This window comes from Mus caroli, unplaced genomic scaffold (genome assembly GCF_978045245.1).
Source record: "Mus caroli unplaced genomic scaffold, Mus_caroli_1 scaffold_1, whole genome shotgun sequence".
In the NCBI taxonomy this organism is placed as follows: domain Eukaryota; kingdom Metazoa; phylum Chordata; class Mammalia; order Rodentia; family Muridae; genus Mus; species Mus caroli.
Genome location: NW_028227256.1, coordinates 33,199,170 through 33,215,893, shown reverse-complemented (window position 1 = coordinate 33,215,893; position 16,724 = coordinate 33,199,170). Strand labels below are relative to the sequence as shown.

At 53.7% G+C, this 16,724-nt stretch overlaps 1 protein-coding gene across 3 annotated transcripts; it reads right to left on the bottom strand.

The window, feature by feature from the left end:
* Nucleotides 1-1,078: 1,078 nt before the first annotated feature.
* Nucleotides 1,079-16,318, bottom strand: Arid5a (AT-rich interaction domain 5A). Of its 3 annotated transcripts, none has more exons than XM_029482971.2 (7): nt 16,227-16,318; nt 7,608-7,726; nt 6,642-6,762; nt 6,291-6,343; nt 5,764-5,861; nt 5,278-5,443; nt 1,079-4,947 (listed from the first exon to the last, which is right to left on the bottom strand). In XM_029482971.2, exons 1-7 carry the CDS (start codon nt 16,228-16,230, stop codon nt 3,736-3,738), a joined length of 1,773 nt encoding a protein of 590 aa, XP_029338831.1. In that variant the 5' UTR covers nt 16,231-16,318; the 3' UTR covers nt 1,079-3,735. The 3 variants fall into 3 exon arrangements, with proteins under 3 accessions (XP_029338831.1, XP_029338832.1, XP_085692441.1); XM_029482972.2 differs by having other exon boundaries at nt 7,608-7,723; nt 16,227-16,315; XM_085836315.1 differs by lacking the exons at nt 6,642-6,762; nt 16,227-16,318 and having other exon boundaries at nt 7,608-7,712.
* Between the last annotated feature and the right edge of the window lie 406 nt (nt 16,319-16,724).

Genomic DNA, 16,724 nt, shown 5'->3' with positions numbered 1-16,724 from the left:
CCAAGCAGCCTCTGCTCTTGATTTAAAATTCCTTTAAAGCCATGAAGTTTTTCGTTGCCTCTGGCCTTCTCTAATGTCTATTCTGCCAGTCTAAGGCTCTGGCCAGCCCAGCAACTTCATGTGGAAAGTAACCTTTGCTTCGTGCCTCCTGTGCTGTGTTTTTTGCTGAGGCCCCATCACCTCCTTTCCTGTGCCTACACACCTTACCCTGGCGGCTGTGCCCACCCAGCATGCCCGCTGCCCTTGATTCAAAGTCCTCCGTGCCTGAGCTCTGTTGACCCCTTCTTGCTCTAGCTCATCCAGCAACCAATAACTGCCAATTTCAGCCAAGCCTCTTATGTGCACCCACCCCATCAAGTCCCCCACAGCACACCAAGATCTGAACTCTGAAGATCTTACCACCTCTTCCCAACTCACCCCCCCATCCCCACTTCATTCCCTGGTTCTCTATTGATGCCCTTCATGCAGCCGCTTCAGCTCCCACTGGAGTGGTGCTTAGCTGTCCCTTGCCTTGAGACTGTGTCCAGCCGGCCTCCTAGGTGCAATGATACTCACGCTGCTAAGGTCAAGTGGAAACCCGAGCTTTTGTGCCCTGGCTGTGCCCTTGGACGCTGTGCCCTTGGACGTCTTTGCTCTACTGTGATCACTGCCTAGCTCCCTCCCCTCTCCAAGCCCAGCCCCCACACTCACTCTGCTCACAGTATAAACAGAAATGCTGGCCAGATGTGTCCGCAGCATCTCCAGACCTGTGTCCAGATGTTGTCTCTGCCATCTCCAAGGATACGTTCCCGACTCTGTTCTAGTCTCGAGTGTCCGCACCTACCACTTGCCAGAGTTCAGGGCTGGGGGGCAGCAAGTGATCAGTGCTGGCTGAGCATGAAAATTGCCCTGGATTCCATCCCTAGCCCCATAAAGCAAACAACCGAATCTGGGAGCCAGCACTTTCAGCCATCTTTATTTATTTCCCATAAAAGCCCAACTGCCTCCTGGGCTAGAAGGTTCTAAACGTGGCCTGAGTCATCTCTGGCTTCCTCTGTCCCTGCCCAACAGCCCCACCCCCACCCCCCGGCTCCTGGCCCCACTCTCTCGCCACTCCCTCGGGGACTTGCTGCTGTTTCTTCATCACCTCCTGTAGCCATTCTCAAGGTCTTCAAAGGAAAATTCCCAGCCATTCGGTTTAAAACTCTGATGGTTGCTGGGCGAGGTGGTTGCTGGGCATGGTGGTGCACATCTTTAATCCAAGTAGAGGCAGAGGGTGGACCTCTACTAGAGACCAGCCTGGTCTACAGAGTGAGTTCCAGGGCAGCCAGGGCTACACAGAGAAACCCTGTCTTAAAAAGAAGCAAAGCAAACCAGCCAACCAAACTATGGCGGTGGTGATCTTTGCCTCGTGTGGGAGATGCACATGTAATGTAAACCAGTGCCACCTAAGACAGTTACAGGGGCACCATGCTTTGACACCCAAGGCAAACAAAGGGATTTCCCACTGAATGCCCAACTCATCACACTTAAGCTGTTTCCAGGGAAATGAGCCAGGACCACGGGCAGGGGTGGGGTCAGCACAAATACCAGAGTGGCCTCTGCCTCCTCCCACCATTAGCTCAAATGTCACGAATGATTTGGAAGTAGGCTCAGACCACAAGTTATGCCCTGGACACAGACGCCAAGAGCTTTGCTGGCCTGTGGGTTCTCTGAGGGAACCTGTCAGGGACACAAGTGAACATAGGAAGGTGTGTGTACCACAGTGTTTGGAGTCGCCTCTGAGCTGAGTTCTCTCATTCACAGAAAGAAGGAGAATCATGTGGGGCTAGCGCATGGGTGCAAAGTCCCAAGGTTTCCCAGGAAGCCTGACTGTATTCATTTCTAGAGTCTTTGCTGAAGCAGAGTGGAGTACAACCCAGAAAGGCACACATCCCAGCTGTGCATTCTCCAGATGAACCTGCAGAGGGCTCCGTTCCTGCAGCTTGGAACAAGCTACCATTATCAGGCTGTCTGTCATACACCACCTTTGAGCAGGTTGAGACTAGTGTTACTTTGTAGATGAAGGGGATCCTTCCACGCACACACGAAGGTACCCTCTGTCTATCCTGGGACCTGACCCCACAGTGTACAACCCAACAGCCAGGGCATTTGCTAGCCTAGAATCCCTCCTCATGGGGCTGTAAGAGCTCACAGACAGGTAGCACATGGGTGCAGTGGGGTAGCCAGGAGCTCAGGGCTGGTCATCTGAATACTCAGGCTGGCATCCTGGTATCTCCAGAAGGAAGGTGGGGAGTTGCAAGATGCATCAGTGGGACCCCTACCCTCTAGCTACCTGGTCTTAGAGGACACCTGTGTCCCAGCTCTTTTCCACAGGCAGCTGCTTTCCCTGGCCACCCGTTTCCCAGAGCCAGACATCCTCAATGACACTTGCTGTCTCTGGCCTTGGCCATGCCACCTGTGAACTAAGGGGTCCATAAAAACTTGCCCTCCTACCCATGGCCTGAGGTCAGGAACAGGGTGAGTTCCCATGATGTAGGTCAGTAACCATCTGTTGACTTGGCTCACTGGCATCCTGGCATCTCTGGTCCACGGTGGCACTGCCTTTCCAGGAACGGTGTGAAGCTGTACTGACAGTCTCCTTGGGACTGGCAGAGCAAGCCATGTCCAAGGTAGGAATGGGTGCCAAGCCATGGGATTTCTGTGTGAGCACCTGGAGCAACCACAGGTAAATATCACTGTGACTTGGCAACAGATTCACAGGTAGAGATGGGTCCCCTCTACCCCTCACCCAATATGTAGTCCAATATGTAGAACAGGAAAGTAGGTGTGAATGTGACAGGTCACTCACTGGGAACACTAGGCAGCTGGGCTCACAGGTCTGCCCACTACCAGGACAGATTCACTTGGGTTTTATGTGAGCACCCACAAATCCCTTCTTCACAGGTTCACCCCAGTAGCTCCAGCTACTGAGAAGGCCACAGCAGGAATTCTTTAGGTCGGGAGTCCAAGACTAACCTGAGCAACACAGCAAGAACCTCTCAGAGCAAGTGATGCCCTTCACTCAAAGACTTGAGGCCTTCTGGGATGGGGGTGTGTGGCTCAGCTCAGAGGGTTGCAGTGACACAGCCCCTCCATCTTGTCTCACAGGTCACCAGTGTGCTCTGGGCTTTGGCACCGTGGCAACCTCAACAGTCAGGTGCCCCGAGGCTGGAGCTGGAGCGAAAGGAATCACAGCTGTTCATCTGTGCACAAGAGGCTGAGTTTGGCTCTGGCCCTGCCACCCTTCCAGTGGGGCGATGGCATCCAGGCCAGAGTGGCCTTGTTTCATCTTTGCTCACACATTGGTCACCACACCTACACACTGGATCCTGCCTCACCTCCCCTTGCAAATATCCAGTGCTGTACACCCCAGGGCTGAGTGCAATCACACCAGTGTCTTTTTATTGGGTCTTTCATGGCCAACCTGGATGCCTTGAGCTGCCAACTAGCTCCCTGGTTTCTCAGTGGAGAGAGAATACCAGCTCAGGTACCTTCGTGATCTTACCACAACTTGGTCCCTTGGCTTTGGGCATGGGCTACTTCATTCAGACAAGCCCCACTGCCTCCCTGCTGTCTGTACCAGAGAGACACAGACTCTGGGAGGCTCACTGGCCTGGGAATCTGGGCAGTCGGCTCAGGCCTGAGATACATGGCGGCAGCTGCCCATCTGAGGCCCCATCAAATCCTCCACAGCATAGCAGGATAGGCTCTGGCCTACAGTTTGGTGTTGAGGTGGAAGAAGTGAGGTGCCGCATAGGTTGTGACGGGCGGCATGTGCCAGGCAGACGAAGCTGGACCCAGTCTGTTGCGGAGGACAGCGTCATAGGGCGTGGGAGGGAAATGCATCAGGCTGGCAGCCATAGGTGAGGGGCCTGTTGTAGCCAGAAGGTGGGCTGGGAAAGCAGGGATGACCAGGGGGCTGAAGGGGAGTGAGGCCTGGCCCTTCAGAGGGTCTGCACTACTGGTGAAGTTTAGAGGACACCGCAGCATGGTGCCCCTGTAGGCCTCTGGAGGAGTGGGCCCTGGGGTTGGGCCCAGTAGACAGGATACAGCCAAGCCAGGGGCTGCAGGCTTGCCCCCAGACTCCTTGGAATCCACCTCCTTCAGAAAGGGAGACACTGCCCTCAGTTTCTTGCCGCCATGAGCGAATCCCTCTTCTTCCAAGCTGCGCTTACTGCCAAGACCTGGGCTACTGGGATGAGGGGATGGGGCTCTAGGACTCTCAGCAGGGACCTTGGCCATGGGGGACACCCAGCAGGCTTTGGGTTTGGGGTAGAAACTTCTTTTTCTTGTGCTGCCTTTATGGAATGCAGAGGGGCGGTTGGCATCCCCACCCCACACCAGTTGGGACTCTTTGGTTGTCGGACCTTCTTCTTTACCAGGTGGTGCCAACAGCACCCTGTCTTTAAGGCCGGAGAAGAAGTCCCTAGGGTGCTGGCTGACAGGTTTCAGCACCTCGGTGGGGTACGCATGAAAATAGCCTGAGAACATGGGGGCTGTAGGGCAGGGGCCCACTTGGGCCTCCATCCTGGTGCTCCCACCAGGGGCCTGCAATCCTTCCTGGGGGGCTAGCTGGTGTTCAGAGTTCTCAGCCGGCCCTCTTAGGTTCTGGGGACTGTCTTGAATGTCCTTGTTGGGGCTCCTTGCTCCATGGCGACAGCCCTCTTCTTGGCACTGCAAGGCCTCTGCCTTACTGACCTGGGCCAGGAGTTTCTTTTTGGCCAGTGGTGACATGATGCCATGCGCCCCTTTGCAGTAAAAGCTTGACAAGAGACGCTTGTAGGCCTCAGGGCAGCTACTAGCACCCATGAGTGGTGGAGAGGGTCCAGATACTGGGCCCAGCTGTTCTGTGCTGTCCCTCGAGGATCCCTGGCAGGGAAGCTGTGTCTGGCCAGTGGCATCTGATTTGGTCTTTCCTGGCGTGGCCTGGAAGACGAAGAAGCCTTGTCTTAGGGTTGGGTACAAGATTATACATCTAACCAGGAGACCTGGATGCAGCAAGCCCTCAGCGAATACCAGCAGCGCCCTTGCAAGGTCAAAAGTTTTCCAAGGTGCCCCATCCTGAGCAGATGAAGTCTACCACACCACAATCGGAACATAGGGTTCTGTGAGCAGGTGTCAGCTGCTCTTCAGAAAACCCAAAGTTCATCAGCTCCTGCCCTAGCAGGAAGTTCCTGGTGTTCCAAGCAGGAGTCAGAAGCCATGGCCAGAGCAGGCGCGGGAACTGTAAGAGCAACCCCACCATGCCCAGCGTACCTGTTCCACCCGCCTCTCCTCTGAGTCCTTGGCCTTCTTCAGCTTCTCAGTGGTCCCATCGTCTCCCCTCAGCTCCTTGGTCATCTTGTATTGCTTCCTGGGCTTGGTAGGAGGCAGTGGCTTGTCGTCCTCCCCCTTCAGATGCCGCACATATGGGAGGACCAGCCTGGGGAGGAGCCAGTGTGTCCATCAGAAGCCTAACTGCTGCTCTTCACAGATGGCCTCTGCTGGCCATCCTCTTAGCCCCTCTGGTACCTTGCCACAGCACCCCTGCTGTCTCCCAGTGCACACAGCACCTACAGCCCTTCCTTGTCTTGCTGTAGATCCCAGTCCTGACAAGGACACAGCTTGTGGCACATATACTCCATCCCTTCTCTGGCACAAATAGCTCATCTGTCGCTATACGACCCCTTTCCCAGCACAGACCTGCAGGACCCTGGAAGGGGAAAGCCTTAACTACAGAACTCTATGGGCAGCCAGCCGTACCTCTCATAGTGGCGGCGTGTGCATGTGGCCGCACTGGTGCTGCCTGGGCTGCCCCCAAGTTCATCATACACGTTCTTCCAGAGGCGGCGGCCTGTCACCTGTAAGATACCAGAGAAGATGGGCCTGTGAGCACCCTCTGGCCATGGGACCTGCTCAGCTCCAGGTTCCCCTTGCAGAGAAGGGGTGAGAGCTGAATCTGGGGGGATTCCTTCTCCAGCTGTGGGCAGGATGCTAGAGAAAGCTGCTGGTACCCACCAGCTCTCCCTCCCAGGGGCTACCTGACTGCTGAGCAAAGCAGGTTTTGGAGCAGTGGAGGGTGGAACAGATGGGGATGGGAGGAAACTTGCTTAGGGATGCAAAGTGCACAGTCCCTCATCCCACAGCACGCAGGCAGGACCTGGGTATTCTGATCTTCCTCGTGTCTGCAGGCAAGGACAGCCCTGCCGACTCTCCTGCTCCCTAGCTCCTGCTGGGGGGTAGGACTGAGGCTGGAGCACAGCAAGGGACTTGAGAGAATCCTTCCTTACCAGCTCATAGGCCCCCAGCTTCTCCACTGCCTTGTAGATCTTCCACAGGTTAACTGAAGGGAAGAGGCAAGGCAGATGGTCAGGCTCTGTGACCCCACACTCCCAGGCAGGACCACTGTTATGGATGGGGCAGGCTGGCCAGATGGCCAGGAGGATGAGAACCCAACTCCACCCCTTGCCTTCAGGGAGGCACCATCCTCAGAGGCAACCCCTACAGGCCGGCGGCATCCAGGGTCACCTTTAGCAGAGGTGCCTTGCCTGTTGTCTTGCCTGGGGACATCCCCTGGCTGCTGCCCCCCTACACTTACCCCCCTGAACCCCTTCCTCCTTCCCCCCCCCAAAGGGACGCACTCTGCTTGAAGCCAAGATGGGGCACCCTCTCGATGGGCGTGTGTCGCTCCTTCATGAACTTGTAGAGGCTGACCAGGAAGGCCTGTTCCTCCTCCTGCTCCCCACCTGCCTCAGGGGAGTCCTGGGGAGAGAGCAGGAGGCATGGATGGGTGGGCCCCACTGATGGGCAGCTGGGCACTGGGAAACTGCCTCTGTGTGAAGGAATGAGTGCCTAGGTCCCATCTGTGGGCTCCCTGGGAGCACCTTGCCTCCTGTCCTGGCTCTCATGGGTGCAACCTGGGCTTAATGCCCAGGTTCATGTCAACAGCTGGAATCCAGAGCCCCAGAGTCCTGGCAGCCCAAGGCTTGGAAGTGGCCACAGAGGCAGGCCTCAGTTCTCCAGGCCAGGACCCCCTTTATATCTTGCTTTGATCTATTTTATCCAACTCAGTTCCTGGAAGGCAGGGTCAGAGTCCCTCAACCGTATGGTAAAAGCCAAATGCACCCCAAGCAGTGGTGGCACACACCTTTAATCCTAGCACTCAGGAGAAACAGGCAGAACTATGAGTTTGAGGCCAGCCTGGTCAACAGAGAGAGTTCCAGGATAGCAGGGCTACACAGAGATACCCTGTCCCCCAAAACACACAAAAAAAGTGCTAAATTACACAGTGTTTCCTAGTACCAGGGGGCCTGCAGCTTCCAACTATCAGCTTGACCAACAGGTGGAAGCATCTCTTAGCCCCTCAGACTTATGTTTGTCCATTTTGTGACTGAGTCCAGGTTATTAGATTATCAGGGCTCTGCTACAAGTCTGGGTGAGGACCTGCCTTGCCTAGCACCCATATCCCGCACCTTCTGAGGTGGGGCTCCAGGTAGCTCTGCAGCATGAGGCAGAGATGCCTATCTCCCTCTCAGAGCTCGAGGTGTCTCAGGTTCCCTGGAGGCTGAGCCCAGCAGGGAAGAGCTCCCAGGATTTGTCTAACTCACCGGGAGCTGGGTGGGGCTCTGGCTCCTGCTCTGCTCATCATCTGGCTTGGGGGATACAGGAAGCTGCAGGAGGTCACCTTCTTCTGACTGCTCTGTGTTCCCTTTGGCCGGAGGTGCTGCTGGGAAAGGGGAGCAGAAGAGGAGAGGCAGGTGAGCTGTCGGGAGGAGGAACTGTGGGGAAGGAGCTGAGGGGTGGTCCTTCACATCAGCCAGGGAAGGAGGGAATGCTTACATTCCTTCCAGAGTGCTCTTTGCTGGTCAGTACCTCACTCTAAGCAACACACGCGCTTAGACAGACAGACAAACAGACAGACAGACAGACAGACAGATGGGCGCAGATACTCTGGGTCACCCTCTATTCTAGCCACACCCCTACATCTCTGCAGGAAACCCTCAGCCTCATCATTAACAGCCAGGGTCAAGTCAGAGGAGTCTGGTTAGGGAGTGCTGGGGACACTCTCTCTCAAACCTGCCCATGTTCAGGCAGAAAGCATTGGAGTAGCTCAGGTGAATGTTATCATAGCTTCATCTATGAGTTCCCCTACCTCCAACTGCTCTTAGGACCTCAATAACAAGGTCTCTTGATAGCCTTCAAAGAGCTGTAATCCCTCCCTCCAGACGGCCTTGGCCAGCCCCAGCTAACTCCAGCACTCCTGTCCTTGCCTGTGCTGTCCGTCATGACTGAACTGCAACTGCAAGTCCTCCAGCCCCTGCTCAAGACAGGTGTCAGACAAAGGGGAGTGATGAGGGTTCCTGGCTTGTGATGATGGCCCGGAGAGAAGCCACAAGTGCCACTCTGTTTAGTGAAAGCCCTGGCCCGGGCAGGAGGTTGCAAAAGTGACACAGATTAGCCACTGCAAAAAATATCAGGCAAGCTGCCTCAGGTGTTGAGGCAAGCGGGCATCAGATTTGTACCAAATCTTTTATTAATTAATTAATTACTTGAGACAATGTCTCACTGTGTAGCCCTGGCTGGCCTAAAACATGGAGCAATCCTCCTGCCTCTGGCTCCTGCAGGATGGGGTTACAGGCATGTGATACTGAATGGGGTGGTTCTGATGCTGATTGGGAATCTGCATGTGAACCTTGAAGGTCCTGTTCCCCAATTGGTTCTTGATCGATCAGTAAAGATGCTAGCGGCCAGTGGCTGGGTGGAAGAGGCGGGACTTCCAGTTTCCCTGCAGGCAGACTAGAGGGAGAGGAGAAAAGATGTGCTATACTTCAGAGGGAGAAAGAGCCACCAGCCATGTGAGATATCGGAGTGGGCTGAGTGACCATTGACCTCTTCCCTGATTGGGCCTGGGGTGGCAGGCAGGAGATTTGAGACACAGCTAAGCTGTGGGCAGATTTAGGGTGCTGAGCTGGGACTAAAGGTAACTGGGCAACTAAATTGAGGAAAGATTCAGGGGTGTGGAGCTGGGAGTGAACAGAAGGGTGCACTAGCAGAGGAAGGCTTAGAAGAGCCCGGACACTGAGCTAAAGCATATCAAAAATAAGCTAATGTGTGTGTGTTTCATTCAAAGATTTAGGGTAGCTCCTGGGTGGGAGCTGGTAGCTAGGTCCACCAGGAGCTTAGAGCACGGTAGTAGAAACTACACATTACATGTCCAAATAAAGAGATGGCTGTCCTGGAACTTGTTTGTAGACCAGGTCAATGGCTGGAACCCAGAGTTCCAGAGTCCTGACTGCCCAAGGCCTGGAAGTGGCTGCAGAGGCAGCCCTCTGTCCTCCAGGCCAGGGTGGCTTGCTTAGATCTGTTTATCCAACTCAGTTCCTGGAAGGCAGAGCCATCACACCCTGTCTGACGACTTCCCTTTTCTTTTTTTTTTTTTTTTTTTTTTTTTTTGGTTTTTCGAGACAGGGTTTCTCTGTGTAGCCCTGGCTGTCCTGGAACTCACTTTGTAGACCAGGCTGGCCTCGAACTCAGAAATCCGCCTGCCTCTGCCTCCCGAGTGCTGGGATTAAAGGCGTGCGCCACCACGCCCGGCTGACTTCCCTTTTCTTTTTGTTAATCTGGTACAATGGGACCAACTCTTGGTTTGCTCCAGCTCAGAGAACCCTTGCCGAAGGAAGCTGGAAGATTTTCCTGTCAGCAAGGACAGAAATGAACGTCCCATTTTCCTATCAGCATAGGCTCATACCTGTAATCCAGGACCTGGGAGGCAGAGGCAGCAGATCTCCCAGTCCTAAGGACAGCTAGGGGTACACAGAGAAACTATGTCTTGATAAACAAAGAAGGAGGGAGCCGGGCAGTGGTGGCGCACGCCTTTAATCCCAGCACCTGGGAGGCAGAGGCAGGCGGATTTCTGAGTTCGAGGCCAGCCTGGTCTACAGAGTTAGTTCCAGGACAGCCAGGGCTACACGGAGAAACCCTGTATCAAAAGGAAACAAAACAAAACAAAACAAAACAAAAAACAAAGAAAGAGGGGGAGGAGGGAGAGGAGGACAGGGAGGAGGGAGAGGAGGAAGAAAGGAAGCCCCTTGAGAGCACCGGTCACACAGCCTCGTGGCCCAGGGGCTCAGTGTTAGGACGCCCAGCTCCTGAAAGGCTCTCCCTTTGGCAGTTCACACAAGTGCAGCCATCCATGCCCGTGTTTGCTCACATTGTACCGGTCCCCAGCTCTGGGACTGTGACTTCGCAGGTACTTTCTCTCATTTAGTCCCTTTAGGGAGTCCCTTTAAAGAGGGGAAAGCTCTTGGCCAGACAGGTCAAGAGGCTTATCATCTCCCTAGGACACTAGAACTCAAGACACAGCCAAGCCTGACCACGGGTTCAATGACTTGCTGGGGTTATTGTCACCACTGGTAAAGTCCTCATAAAATGGCCAAATACGCTCACAGGGATGCTCATCCTAACTCTTGCCGCATGTATAGTGACTTAGATACCCTCACAGACAGCTACTGACACCCGATTCATGGTCAGTCTCCGGAAACCCTGACTGACAAGTGTCTTCTCTTTTCTATCACATTCTCTGAAACGCCACGCCTGTGTCTTTACTTCTGTGACAGAGGAGAAAAGGTCCTGGGGGTCCTTTGCCACCTCTGGGTGACTCTCAAGTCGGATAACCAGATGCATCTCTCGCTCTGGCCTGAGCCTCCTCACACTCCTGTCTCCTTCTATCCCTTAGTGTGACATAAAGATCTGGCATGTCACAGCACCTGGATTTCAAAAACTAAGACAGTTGGACCAAGACAACCTTGCTGGGAGTACTTTAAGACTGATGCTTAAGGCCTAAGTGAGGCTTCACCAGAATCTAAGGTTCCCAGCGGGCTGCAGGTGGACAGTCACCAATTTGGTGATTTCTACCGGTGATGTCCAGTTCATCTGGGATATGAACTCACTCAGGGAATATCTGGAGAAGAGCACTTGAATTACCTGGAAAGGAAGTCACCAATCCAAGCTGTTTGGCCCCAGATGGAAAAGGGGTCAGAGCTCCTGCCTTGATCCACAAAGGAAAATACTCTATCACTGTGTCCTGAGTCCCCAAATGAACTTGGTGTCCATTCTTTTCTGGCCACGCTATCACTCTCTCTGTCCCTGGCAGGACTTTCTGGGCTCTGACTTCTGCAGCTTTCGATGAGGGGGCAGGGTACCCTTAGTCCTGTCTCTGGCAGCCTTAACCCCTCACTTCCCTGATCATTTATGGATATGGGTTCCAGGTAAATCTTTTTTTTTTTAGATTTAATTTATGTTATTTATAGGAGCACAGTGTAGCTGTCTTCAGACACACCAGAAGAGGGCATCAGATCCCATTACAGATGGTTATGAGCCACCCTGTGGTTGCTGGGAATTGAACTCAGGACCTCTGGAAGAGCATTCAGTGCTCTTAACCACTGAGCCATCTCTCCAGCCTCCAGGTAAATCATTTGTAGGAAAGGTCCTGCTATGAAACCCACAACTGTAGACTGAGACTGTGTCCTAGCCAGCCTGGCTCCTGCACCTCCTGATACAAGGCCCAAGCATGGAGTCGCAGGCTGGGTCCCACCTACAAGGGGTGAGGAGCGCTGGTGGCACTGGTGACCCCCGTCTCTCAGGATCACCCCACCTGTAAGGCAGGAGAAAGACACCCTATTTCACTGCTGCTGCTATGAACCAAGCCCTCGTGGACCTCAGAGCCTCTGTACGATCCCTTCCTGGCCAGTCCTGCGTCGTCTTACATGTGAGCAGAGGAAGAGTTCTGGTGTCTCAAGAAGACAGTCTCTGCTCTCCACGTATCATCCGCACAGGACTTTTCTATCCACAAAAACCATCATGATAATGGGCATTGAAGTTTTCCTGTGGCACATCTAGACTGTCCTCTGGTGTGACGTGTGAGATAGGGGTCTGCCCATGTTCTCCTCCACGGCTCCAGTGGTTCCCAGTGCTGGCCTAGTGACACCCCTGTGGTGAATGAAGGCCTGCTTTCCCCACAATCTCACACATGACAGAAGCATGCCTGGGTTGTCCGTAGACTTTCTAGTCTGTCCCACTCACTTTGGAGTGCTGCGTCCACGTGTAGTTTTAGCTTCTGGAGTTCACCACACAGAGGTCAGGCCTGCCTCCCTTCAACATTCCTCTATGGGGGGACATAGGCATGGGTTCTCAACCTGTGGGTCTCCACCCCTTTCACAAGGCTCGCCTACCAGACAGACATCCTGCATACCAGATATTTACATTACGAATCATAACAGTAGGACATGGGAGTTATGAAGTAGCGATGAAAATAACATTATGGTTGGGGGGGTCACCACAACATGAGGAACTGTGTGTGTTTTAAAGGGTTGCAACATTAAGAAAGTTAAAGAGCCACTGTTCTAAAGGAACAAACAACAACAACAACAACAAAAAACCCTCAGTGGGATTTTGGTTGAAAAGCACTTAAATTGAGAAACAACTTTATCCCCAGTCTGTTCCTCCTGTACAATGGCAGGTCTTCCCTCCACAGCTCCCTGGGTTCCCTACTCCACTCTCCGTACAAGGAGACCACAGTTTGACAGGGTCCCTTCCTAGGCCGCAGGCAGGTGGGCACAGGTACAGCAGGGAAGCTGCCTCAGCTCCTTGTGGGTCAACGCCAAGGCTGTGTCAGGGGCAGCTCGGGCCTGTGGATGCTAAGCTACAGCACTAAGGGCCGGGTCTCAGTCTCCCTTTCCAAACTTGCCTGTGTTTTCCAGCCATTCCTTACTTCTCTTTCTGCTAGCTATGGCTATGGCTCCACCGAAGCTCATCTCTCCAGGGCTCCCTGGGGCTGAGCATCTCTGCAGGCCTTACTGAATCGTCTTCCTTTTAACAGATGTAATATTGGAGGCCCAGAGAAGTCAGACAACCTGCCTCAGGGTCACACAGCTTTCCAGTGGCAAAGCTGGGATTCTAAACTACGGAAGTCTGATGGTGCCAAAAGCCTGAACCCTAAGGTCTAGAGCTTAAATAGGAGAGGGAGACCTTGGCTGGCGCACTAAGCTCAGAGAGTATAAACTTCCCCACACTGCCTGAGTGGATCTGTACAGACCCATCCCTTTGCTAATAAGAATAGATCAGGGCTGGAGAGGTGGCTCAGCTGTTAAGAGCACCGACTGCTCTTCCGAAGGTCCTGAGTTCAAATCCCAGCAACCACATGGTGGCTCACAACCATCTGTAACAGGATCTGATGCCCTCTTCTCGTGTGTCTGAAGATAGCTACAGTGTACTCAAATACATAAAATGAATAAAATCTTTAAAAAGAAAAAAGAATAAGTCAGTGTGAACCACAGAGTCAACCAGGCCTTGAATAGAAAGGGGCAGAAGGTCTGCGGTGTGAATCCATGTGTCTGGCCTTGGAGTCTCCCAGGGCCCCATCACCTTGCAATAGAGGGTATCTATCACCTTATAACCTTTAAGGAAGGAAAATATGTGGGACGCTGCTGAGATTCTCTGAAGAAATGGTAACCTGTTGTCTGGGTAGACAAAGGCTATGTGTAAAAGGGGGAAGATGACAGTAGTGAGGGTCACCCTGCAGAGGAGTCACTGAGGCAGGGGGATGGCTGTTGGGATATCAAGCAGCCCTGTAAGCCTGCCCCCTGCCCTTCCAGCCAATGAACTGAGATCAGTTGAAACTGTGCTGGACAAAGTGGGGGTGGGTGGGGAATATAGCACCACACAGGGATGCTGTCTTTGCTTGTTTGTTAGTTGTTTGCTTGGGACAGAGTCTCTCTGTGTAGTAGCCCAGGCTGGCCTTGAATGTAAGATTCCCTAGTGCTGGCATACATCACCATGCCAAGCCAGGTGCATCTTTTATCACCTCCAACACTGTTTCTATAGCTCTCTCCCCTCATCTGTGAGATGGGTGTGCTAGGCTCCATAGCCAGTATTCTAAGCAGAAGAAAGCGAGAAATGATGCTTCTCCCTACAGATCACCTCACTGACACCTGCCTGTCCCCACGTATCCGATTCTCCCTAGGGTGCTCCTGACAGACTGACCTAAGTATGTGCGAAGTGTGTGCCTGATCTGAGAACACTGAGGCTCAGACAGGGTTCAAGGTTCACCCCCCTGAGCAGGCGCTAGGTGTGGCTACCACTTTCCCTCCCTCTTCTTGGTTTGCTTACCCCAGTCACCCTTCTTGTGATGGGAAGGAAGTGACACTTCCTTTCATGAAAACTCACTGGCTGGGAACACTGCATCAATTACAACAATAAGGGCAACAGCAACCTCAATAACAACCAGTAGACACAGCCCCACCCCCTTGCCTGAGGTTGTTGGCTTTAGTTTCACTTAGCTCAAGCTGGAGAAAACAAAGACGGCCTTTGAAGCGGTCAGTCCACTCCGTGGCAGAAGCCAACTGCCTGGCATTCTCCTCCTTGGGCTTGCTCCAGTAGGCAGTTTGGGGGGTGGGGGGGACAGTCCTACCAAGAGCCAGCCTTGAGGACAGCTGGACAGGAGTCTGAGGATCCAGGACACAGCACCAGCCACAGCCTACCCTCAGCACCTCTGCCAAGCTCTGTTAGTGGCTAGAGACAAGCTGAGAGCCCTGGGAGCTGCATAAAGGCAGAGAGGGGTGTAAGGGCACCAGGTATGAGATTCCAGACTCCAATTGCCCTGAGATAGCCCAAGAGATCCATCCTACTCCTGGGACGACTGAGTCTTCACCGCCCCACCCCTCATCCATACGTTTGATGAAAACAGCTCTCTCTATGTATCATTTCCGGTTTTCCCACCCCACCTATGCTGAAACAAGCTGCAGAGGGTGACTCAACAGGAGACCAAAACCCCTACACAGGGAACTTCCGGACCTCACTTTTCCTTTCTCCTCCTCTCCTCACCCTAGCACAGTGCCTGCTACCCTGGTCCAAGAGGGAATCTAGATCATTACAGATCAGCTTCCCACCTAGGGCGGCAGAAGGCCACTAGGAAAGAAGAGAAAGAGCAAGGAGTTTTTCCTTTTTTTTTTTTTTTTTTTTTGTTTTTTTCGAGCCTGGTCCTCCCTCACTGTCAGACCTTAGTCTGTCTCTATGCCTCAGTTTCTCTGTAATAGAAGATGGGGTGGCGTAAATAATTCTAGGCCATTCTGCCTCTGTCACTTCAAGTTCTAGGCCAAGCAATCAGTTAGGATACTAACTGCTGTAGAGACAGACCCTCTAGCTAACATCCCTCGCCCTCCCCTGCCCAGGCATCCATCCTCTTTAGACACTGAGATCAGATCGTTAGATTTGCATCAATTCCCAACAGTGCCCGCGGGGCGGGGCAAGGAGCACCTGTTACACTCTTCTGAAATGAAAGACTCTGCAAACTAGGGGATACAGCCTGAGCAGCACAACTTGGGATTAATTTGAGGCCTTCCCGGCCTAGAGTTGGCTCCACTGTGCCTGTGGGTTAGGTGTGGGATGTGACCCCGGCCAGGGAGCAACACCTGGGTAGTGCAAAGGGCCACAGATCGGTGGTGTGGTTGTGCCCCTAGTTCGCAATGAGAGCAAAGCCAAACTTGTTCGTCGCACTCTGGCAGCCTGAGCTTCTGCCCTCCCTCTACTATACATCCCTGGTCCAGGGCCATCACCCTGTCTCTCTGAAGAGACCCGAGGGAAAAAAGGGAAACTCAGAAGATCAGGCCGGTAAAAAGAAACCGTCTTTCCTGCTGGGGGTTGGAAAGAAAAAGAAACAAAAAGAAAAAGGAAAGAGAAGAGAGAAGGAGCAGGGGATGTGAAGCGTGTGACCGTCAAACCATCAGCATGTCCCTTGGCAGAAAAGAGGAACCGTTGATTCTTCAAAGCGCATTGAGCAATTTCTTCAAAACCCGCGCAGTCACTTTCAGGAATCGCGGCCGCAGTGGGAAGCGCTGCGCGCGGCCCGGGCGCCTCGGTTTCTGAGAAGCGAAGCGCTGGGCTGGCACGGGGCAGGGAGGGGCCCGCGGCCGAGAAGCTGCTGCTGACAGCTGTCACAACAAATGGGCCCAGAGCAGCTCGAGATTGAAACCGCAGCAGGAAGTGTGGGCGGCTCAGTGAATTTCAGTCCAGAGTCGGAGAGGAGAGTTTCGAGATAAACGCCTGGGAAGCCCCTGGCCGCCCCGACTTTCCACAAGAAGAGAGCACGCAGACATTCGGATTACCCTGAAGGCCACGATCGCTCTGGGACCCCAGCCCTCTGACCCCAGCGCCGCCCGCCAGCCGCTTACCCATGGCCCAGCGAGATCGCGTGTCGTTATGCAGAGACCCTCTACACGTACAGCCGTCCGGTCCCAGCGCTCTCGGCGCGACTGACTCCTGGCGCCGCTCTACTGCCTCCTCCCCGCGGACCCGCCCCTGGACCCGCCCCCACAGCGCTCTGAGCGCCCATTGGTGAATCCTATTTTCTAAGAGCGGAGCAGACTCCGCCCCTTAAGCTCGAGGACGTCTGGGAGTTGTAGTGTGCGCCCACTTTGCAGCTAGGGGCTGATGTAAGAAACTCAAGAATCAACTGCTGCCGCATGTCTGTTGGTTTCCCTAGAGGCAAAACTAGAGTCTTAGAAAAACTGCCCGCTCTTTTTAGCTTGCCAAAGACTGGGTGGGGTTAAATAAAGTGCTTCTGGCTTTTACCTGAAGTGGTCCTGGCCGGTTCCATCCTTTCCAACTTTACACAGTAAGTACTGTTAGCCTACCAGAGGCCAATCTAGAAAGTCGGTGGTCCAGGCCTA